The sequence below is a fragment of the Cyrtonyx montezumae genome, unplaced genomic scaffold (assembly GCF_038088225.1).
Source record: "Cyrtonyx montezumae isolate F1298 unplaced genomic scaffold, pur_monq_1.0 scaffold_3, whole genome shotgun sequence".
NCBI classification, from domain to species: Eukaryota; Metazoa; Chordata; class Aves; order Galliformes; family Odontophoridae; genus Cyrtonyx; species Cyrtonyx montezumae.
This window is the reverse complement of record NW_027072034.1, coordinates 160404706-160412613: the sequence shown is the minus strand read 5'-3', so window position 1 is coordinate 160412613 and position 7908 is coordinate 160404706. Positions and strand designations below refer to the sequence as shown.

General features: G+C 49.1%; 1 protein-coding gene across 4 annotated transcripts; it reads left to right on the top strand.

Moving 5' to 3' along the window:
* The first annotated feature begins 2001 nt into the window (after nucleotides 1–2001).
* LOC136053161 (interleukin-15 receptor subunit alpha-like) lies at nucleotides 2002–7313 on the top strand. Of its 4 annotated transcripts, XM_065743837.1 has the most exons (8): nucleotides 2002–2127; nucleotides 3769–3960; nucleotides 4073–4138; nucleotides 4668–4820; nucleotides 4981–5010; nucleotides 5288–5345; nucleotides 5440–5748; nucleotides 6221–7312. In XM_065743837.1, the coding sequence occupies exons 1-7, from the start codon at nucleotides 2061–2063 to the stop codon at nucleotides 5549–5551; spliced, it is 678 nt and encodes a 225-aa protein (XP_065599909.1). In that variant the 5' UTR covers nucleotides 2002–2060; the 3' UTR covers nucleotides 5552–5748; nucleotides 6221–7312. The 4 variants fall into 4 exon arrangements, with proteins under 4 accessions (XP_065599909.1, XP_065599910.1, XP_065599912.1 ...); XM_065743838.1 differs by lacking the exon at nucleotides 4073–4138 and having other exon boundaries at nucleotides 6221–7313; XM_065743840.1 differs by lacking the exon at nucleotides 6221–7312 and having other exon boundaries at nucleotides 4073–4149; nucleotides 5440–5538.
* The last annotated feature ends 595 nt before the right edge of the window (nucleotides 7314–7908 follow it).

Genomic DNA, 7908 nt, shown 5'->3' with positions numbered 1-7908 from the left:
TGGGAAATAAGACATTTCCAAGCAGAGCATTTTTCCAACTTGATTAATATAAACCCTCATACGTTGTTTACATTATCCAATAAAATTGTCATAGCTACATGGTTTATTTTTATAAAGATGACCAAAAAAGCCCATCGGGATCAGCAAGGAAAGTAAGTGTTTTAGAGCTGGCTTTTTTTGTTTTGTTTTGTTTTGTTTATGAGTGCCTTCAAGGAAGGGTGGAAAGTTCTCAAATCCCAAGGATCTCCCATACTAAATCCTAGCATTGTTGCCCTCAGCTGTTTATTGCTGATGAACTCTAACCCACTGATGGTTCTTCGTAACACTTGTGAAATCCTCACCTGTCCAGAGTTCACAGGTTAAAGACTGTGTTCAATCCACAGTGGAGTGCCTTTAAATATGGAGCTTTAGGAATCTGAAATCTCAGTTAAATAGTGTGCAGTTGGTGCAGTGTCTTGATCTGTGGGACCCTGTGTATTTCTGGTAGTGAATCTGGGGACATACAACCCATTCTCAAGATTTCCAGTCTTGTATTTGCTCTTTGTGAAATATATCTGGAAGAGTTTAAGGACTGATCAACTGGTTGGCAACACAATATACTATTCTGCCATATAGGTCATCAAATGTCAATAGTTTATCTGCTTCCCATGTAGGATTTCTGGTTGGTTGGGCATGAAAGGTTATCCTTCGAATAGCCCTCTCCTTTGGTAGTTATAAAAGTGTTTGCCAATATTCACCCATCAAGACAGAATGAGCTATGGTCAATGGAAGGTGACATGGAGGCACAAAAAGAATGGACACATGAGGTTGCATGGGGAAGATTTCTTGTATGGACATTTTCCAGGGCCTTGGATCATAGCTTCTTTTTGTTTGGCAGCAGCAAACTCTAGCTCCAGCACTGAAGGCCTCTGACATCTGCATCCACGAGACCTTCCACCAACCCAACCCCAAACACAGTCCAGCCCAGCCCAATGAAACCCAACCAAAGAGTTTTTGTTGAGAATTTGGTATGAGAGTTACCCAACTAGAGTACAAGAGACTTTTGGCATTGGATATAACCAGGGGTTTGGGGGGGGCAGGGGGGGGGTTGGGGGGGGGTTGGGGGGAGGGGGAGGGGGAGGGGGAGGGAAGGGGAGCAGGATGTGTGTGTGTGTGACTGCATTGCCCCATGGTACCATGTTTCCAATGGGCAGCCCGTTCCCATGCTAAAGACTTCATCATTCCCTACTAGGACCTGCATCCCCTCCAGTTACTGGATTACAGTGGTACTGCATCCCCCCCTGGGTAACACATTCCACCAAAACTCTTCCCTCTTCCTAACTACATTCCCAATGACACTGGGTTATAATGAATTTCCCATCAGTATGACACCCCTTCTGTCACTTTTTCTATTTTATCCCCACTTAGGATGTCACATCCTCCTCTCATATCATGCTTTTGCAACCTCTGGGAGCAATGCATCTCCCTCCAGTATTGCATCCCCCTTAGGGTACTGAATCTTTCACCACATGGGGTACAACATCCCCCCTTCCATTCTGCATCTCCTTTTGGGTATCACATCTTCCCTTTGAGTACTGCATCCCTCGAATTCGGCATCCTCCCCACTTTGGATGCAGCATCTCTACTTTGGGTATTGCATCTAAGGAGTTTTACATCCTTTTCCCTTTCGGTATTGCATTCCCTGAAGTTTTGCATCTTTCCCCCGATGCGTATGGCATCCTCCTCTTCGGTATCACATTCTCCCTTTAGGTCCAAAACCCCCCGAATTTAACATCCTCCCCTCCTCATGTCCCTCTTTGGGTACTTCACCTCCCCTTGGTTAGTTACCTCACCCCTTTCCGGTCCCGCATCCTCCTCCATCAGCCCCATCCCTCCCAGTCCCCTATAGGACAACGCGTCCCCACTGATCACTCCATGATGAAACCGAAAGCGAAAGGGAGAAGGAGGGAAGGAGGAGCTCGGGAGGAGAGGTAATGTCCTGAGGCGGCGGATCACGGAGGGGCAGCGTGAAACCCCTCGGGGAGCGCTGAGCCCCCTCTCCCTGCCCGGGACCACCGCCCATGGATCGGCTGCTGCTGCTCTGCGCTGCTCTCGCTCTATTTCTGCCCTACAGCGCCTTTGACAGCGGTAAGCAGAGCGGTGCCGGTGCTCCCGGCTTGCCGCTGGGAGTGTCCGCAATTTCCTCGTGGGTAGTGGAGTAGGGATCCACGCCGCGAGCTGGGGGAGGGTGACGGGGTTCCCCGCGTGGCTGTGCTTCACATAGGTGCTCCAGGTTCCTCTCGCGGTGCCCATACTGCACCCACACATGATCAGGATCCCCTCGAGGTGTGGTGCCCACAGTGCACCTCAATTGCCCCCCACTGCGTTCCTGCAACACTCCACCAGTAGCATCCGCGGGGGGGGGGGGGGGTGATTTTAGGATCCCAGTGCTGCACCACAGCCCTATAAGGACCCGTAGGATCTGAGTGCAGCACTGTGAACCCAAAAGGACCCATAGGATGTGGATGCTACACCATGAACCCATAAGAACCCATAGGATCTGGATACTGCACCATGAACCCGTAAGATCTGAGTGCTGCACCACGAACCCATAAGGACCCATAAGATACAAGTGCTGCACCATGGTCCCAAACAATGGACCCATACAAACCCCCAGGAGAGGCATCTCAATGGGATTTCCCCATACAGATCCAGGAGATGCATCTCACGGGGATTTTGCAGTGTGATTCCTTCCTCCCTCCCTCCCCCCTACCCCCCTCGAGATCTTTCAATGAGATTTAGAAGTTTTTTTGTGGAAGTGCAAGAAGCAAAGCTGGACACCCTCCAAAATTTTGTACAATAACCTTAATGCCCCTTTTTGCTGCCAGATATGCAATATGATGGAAAATGAGACTGTTCTGTTATCAGCCACAAATCCAGAGCAGAAGAATATATCCCTGAAGGCATTATGTTCCTGCCCTGCCCTGTTAAATGGCTTTCCCAGCAGTGGTGGTGTGATGAGGATCACGATTTGGGGCAGAAAGCACCATGGTGGTCGAACTGTGGCTATGCATCCCCAAAGAGGGGATTCTCCAGTGTCTAAGAGAGGTTGTGCATCTCCATTGATTGGATTTTCTGGTGTCTAATTGTGCATCCATCCCCATAGAGGGGATTCTCCATTGTCTAATTGTGGTTTTATCTCAGGTGTTTTGGGATTTCTTGCTGTTGGGAAGGGTGTAGGATACCCATGCAGCAGCACCTGGACATATCCTTTGGCTTCTCCCAGCTCCTGGCTCAATGCCCACTCCTTATCACCATCACCAGTGCATGTCACAGTGTTGTGGTGCTGCAGTCAGTGGGATGTGGCATGCTGATGGATTGGAGGGCGTCTGGGAGCAGGCGGGGATGCCCAGAAGTGGGTCCTGTCCCCACCATGCTTCCATCCCTGTCCCTTCCTATTGGCATCACATTCCTGCCTCCATCACCATCATGCTCTTATCCCCATTGTCATCCCTATTGCACTTCTGTCCCCTCTGCCATCACATTCTGGCCCCCGCTGACAGCATGCCCCTGTCCCTGTTGTTTTCCTGTCCAAGGGATGGCCATAACTTCAGCCTCAACTCCTGGTGCTTGCGAACCCCACACATCATAGAACTGCAGAATCACAGAACCTCTAGGGGCCCACGAGGACCACGGAGTCCAAATCCCGGCTCCATGTAGGACCACTCAAAATCCAGGCAGCTGTGACATTCCCGTTGCCATCTCCCTTTCCATTTCCCTGCTCTGTAGCAGTGCGATGCGGCCGCCCCAAGGACGTGGCCAATGCATTCGTCGACGCGGGCGACTCGGAGCTGCTCCACACCAGCCTGCGTTACACCTGCATGGTGGGCTACAAACGCAAAGCTGGCACCTCCACCCTCATCCAGTGTGTCCTCGACCATGGCAAGCCTGTCTGGACGTCCACTGAGCTGCAGTGCATCCGTAAGCACTCGCTCGTGTCCCCAGGGATGGGACGCAATGGGGATGGGGGTGAAGGAGGACTTAGGGTGGCATTGCTGCTGTTGACGGTTATCTTTGCTGTGTCTACCCAAAGGGGACCCGGCTCTACCTCTGCAAACCCCCGGCCCTGAGCACCCAACTGTGAGGTCAAGCCAGAGAGGTGAGGAAGAGGTGAATGTGGCAAAAATTCAACCATTGTGGTGTGGGAAGCAAAATAGTTTAAGTGCGGGATTGAATAGAATCAAAGAGTCTTTGTAGAATCGTTAAGGTTGGAAAATACCTCAATGACCATCCAGTCCATCCATCAACCCATCACCACCATGCTCTCTAAGTCACGTCCATAAACAGAATCACAGAATCATTAAGGTTGGAAAAACACCCCAATGATCATCCAGTCCAACTGTCAACCCACCACCACCATGACCACTAAGCCATATCCCTAAGTCGTTACATTTGGAAAAGAGCTCTAACATCATCAAGTACAAATATCAAACTATCAACTCAATCCCACTATGCCCACCAACCCATGTCCCTAACTGCCACATCTACTATCTTCTCAACCATGTAAAATTATCCCATCTCAAAGTGGTTGGGATTTATCACCCTTGCCACGTCCAAATTAAAACACTGCACAGTGATCAGAGTGCGCTGCCCCAAACTGAAAGGTTTTACACCATTTCCCCCTGCAGGAACCAACACCACTTCAGCAGCAGTGCCTGTGCCATTGCCAGAGACATCTGTGCCACCAGCAATACCCAAACCACCAAAGACGCCTACAATGGGAGAGGGGACAGCCCTGGGGACAACCCCACTGCCCACCATTCCCACAGACCATGCTGCAGGTGAGGAGATATCCCACTGTGTTTCCATCACCAAGGGCTCTCTTTTTCAATACTTTTTTCCCATAACTCCAACTTTTTACATAAGATTCTCCCCAGTATTTCTCCCCATTTCCCACGCTTCCCCAGCTAAAATCTCTATTTCTCCTTTTTTTTTCGTCAGCTTCCACCCAGATCTTGGCCTCTTCCATTGGTAAGCATTGCTGGGTTGATGGTAAGAATGAGCTGCTTTGTTGTTTTTTTTTTAACCCTAAAAATCACTCTCAGGGCTGTGTGAGGTTTATGGCATGATTGAGGGCAATGTTTCCAAGAGGGGCATCATGCAGCACCCCGATTTCTTCCTTTGGCAAAGAAGATACCTTGAAAATGCACTATGAAAGTTGTGTGTAACGTAGTTCTGACTCTTTGTGGAGCTGCTCCCTTGGCCATCTGTTGGAAGGTGCTCATCATCTGCTTTCTTTCTCCCTTAGGGCTCTCGATTCTGGTCATTGTCGGTGTTGTGGGATTCTGCTACTGGAGGATGAAGATGTAGGTTTGTTGAGCCCTTCCACAAGACCCATTGCTTTCCTGAAAGCTGGGGAAGACCCTTTGGGCACCGTTGACACTCCTCTCCCATCCGCAGGCACGCACAGCAGAACTACGTGGTGGCGGTGACAGCCATCCCCATGGTGGCTCCCACCACCATGGCAGAGAACGATGAGATGTTGCCTCCTGGTGACATCCCCACGGGCTGAACACCCAGTGTTGAGCACCTTGGTGTACCTGCCAGCCCGGCCAGCCATGAGGATGCTTGAAGCTGGGTGCTTCCCCAAGTGGCAGCAGCGTGGGGCAAGTCCTCAGCTGCCCTTCACATGGAACATCTTTGCTCTAGGAACATGTAGCTGCTCTTCTCAGCCTTAAGAAGTGGATGAGATCACTCCGGTGCCTGAAGGTGAGGGGTTATCCTATTGTATAAATCAATGAGCACCACAGGGTGGTGTGAATGCAGCGGAAATCCTAAATGGGAGTCAAAATTAGGGACAAGTACCCAAGCACAAAGCAGGGCTGGAAGAGTTACCAAGAATGGGATGCAGGGGGCACAGCCAGGCCACTAACAGGACACTCATTGGTGGCCTGAGCCCATAGGATGTGCCCATCCTTGTGAGACTAGGTGTCCATAATCAACATGGTCCAGGCTGCTTGCCCCAGTAAAGGACATCTGTTGGATAGGGGATGGAGTTTGGTTGTGGCGGTTTGAAGTCAGGCTTCCCCAAGTAAAACCATCCCCTGGCTAGGAGCAGGGCCATCTGGACACTAGCCCCATCTTTAGAGTTGCTTTAACCCAAACTGCCCCCTAGATAGGGTCAATAAATAGAAAGCCAGGTGAATATCTGTACCTTGACTCCTTTCCTGCTCTCTTCTAGCCATTCACCCATGAACCAACAACCACAGCAAAGGGTGCCAGCTCCATCACCAGTTCAGCACCTATGCCAGCTGCTCGCAGGGGACTGCACATGGGAGTGATTTGCTACAAACACTACCAAAGCCTGAAGACAAGGACACAGCAAAGATATCTGCTGTTATCCACTCATTTCCCTCCCCCCTCACCTTGCTAAAGAACAGGTGATTTTGTACTGATGTTTTATATATAAAGGGTATATATATTATAATATAAAAATACACACAGAGTAGTGGATTCTTTAGTTGGGTGTCTTGCCAGCCACAAGGGAAGGACAGTGGGAATGCTGGGACAGACAGGAGCTCGTTTGGAGTGAAATTCATCCTTGAAGCAGCCAGGGCTTGCTGGTGGTCTTCTAGGTAGGGCTAAACCAGAGGAAAGGAGAGATGCCATGACTGCAGCTCCTCACTAACGGGTATTGTAAATGCCAAGAATTTGCACGGGTAGAATTTGGTTTTGGACAACAAGGATGGGTGGCTCATGGCTGAATCCCAAGCTTCAGCTCTGACCATCCACTGCAAACTCAAAATGAGTGTCACCATCCTCTAGAAGCAAAGGGTGAAGGCAAGGTGGCTTTCATCATCACCCGTCTGGCTCAGGTGGAAGGGAAGAGGGGCTTCATCAGCCAGCTGGAAAGCCAACCCAACATGTCCCTTTGTCACTACTTCTCTTGTTCTTCTGTTTGTGCCATTACTCAGGACTGCCTGAGCTGGAAAACACAGCACTTTGCTGTAAAGACACACGATAAAACAAGGTTTCCTATAACCCCAAAGTGCCATGGGATGGTTGGACAAGAGATGGAAGGGAATACTGGAGGTCCATGGTCCTGTGTCTGCAAGAGCTTTGCAGTTGTATTCAAACTTCCAAGTATTGAGCAAAGTTATCTGCATGTTTTGATAAGCAGAAAAAGGAAAGCCTTCCTGGAATCACTGATTCGAAAGCAAAAGGAGAGCCAACAAAGTAGCTGGCATTTCCACAAATAACAGCAGAAGTCTGAAGGACGTGGGAGTTTCCTTTGCTCATGGCTCCATGCTGACGGCCAAGATCACGACTCTACCTAAATCAGTTTCAGTTTTGATCTGTGCATGTGGGCTCTGGGACAATAAGCCAAGGTGTTATCTTCAAGCAAACAGCGTGAGCCACCCTCTGATTCACAGGACCACCCTCCTGCTGACACTATTGCTACTGTGATGGCTGAAAAATGAATATAACCCAGGAGGACTTCTTAATAGGAGAGAAAAAAGGAAGTATTACAGTCTTTTTTTTTTTTTGCTACAAATCTTATCAATTTTACCTCTTTATTAAAAATATTCTCTGGCTTCTTTACGATCAGCAGTGTTAGACTGGAATTAAATCAAAGCAGTTCTTGAAATGCTGCCTCTCTTCCCTCAGTGTTTTGCTACAAAGAGAAGAGAAACTAAGCCTGAGGAAACCTCCTGGCTGCAAGTAAGGTGAAGGACTTAAACTCAGCTGGGAGAAATTATGACTTCCTTCTTCCCCAGTGATACAGAGCTGACAGTGAAAATGTCCCCATTAAAACAGGCTCTGGAAAAAAAAGTTCATCTTCTAGAATAAAATGTTTCTCTGAGTACTTCTCAGCATCAAACTCCTCTTTCGTTGGATGAGGATTTCACTGAGGCATGATGTGAAAAG

What these genes read in the sequence shown, in the direction of transcription:
- LOC136053161 (XM_065743837.1), top strand. Translation starts at nt 2,061, where the DNA reads ATGGATCGGCTGCTGCTGCTCTGCGCTGCTCTCGCTCTATTTCTGCCC. An exon ending in CTACAGCGCCTTTGACAGCG is followed by an intron (nt 2,128 to 3,768) that starts GTAAGCAGAGCG and finishes CCTGCTCTGTAG; the next exon opens with CAGTGCGATGCGGCCGCCCC. An exon ending in GATCTTGGCCTCTTCCATTG is followed by an intron (nt 5,011 to 5,287) that starts GTAAGCATTGCT and finishes TTTCTCCCTTAG; the next exon opens with GGCTCTCGATTCTGGTCATT.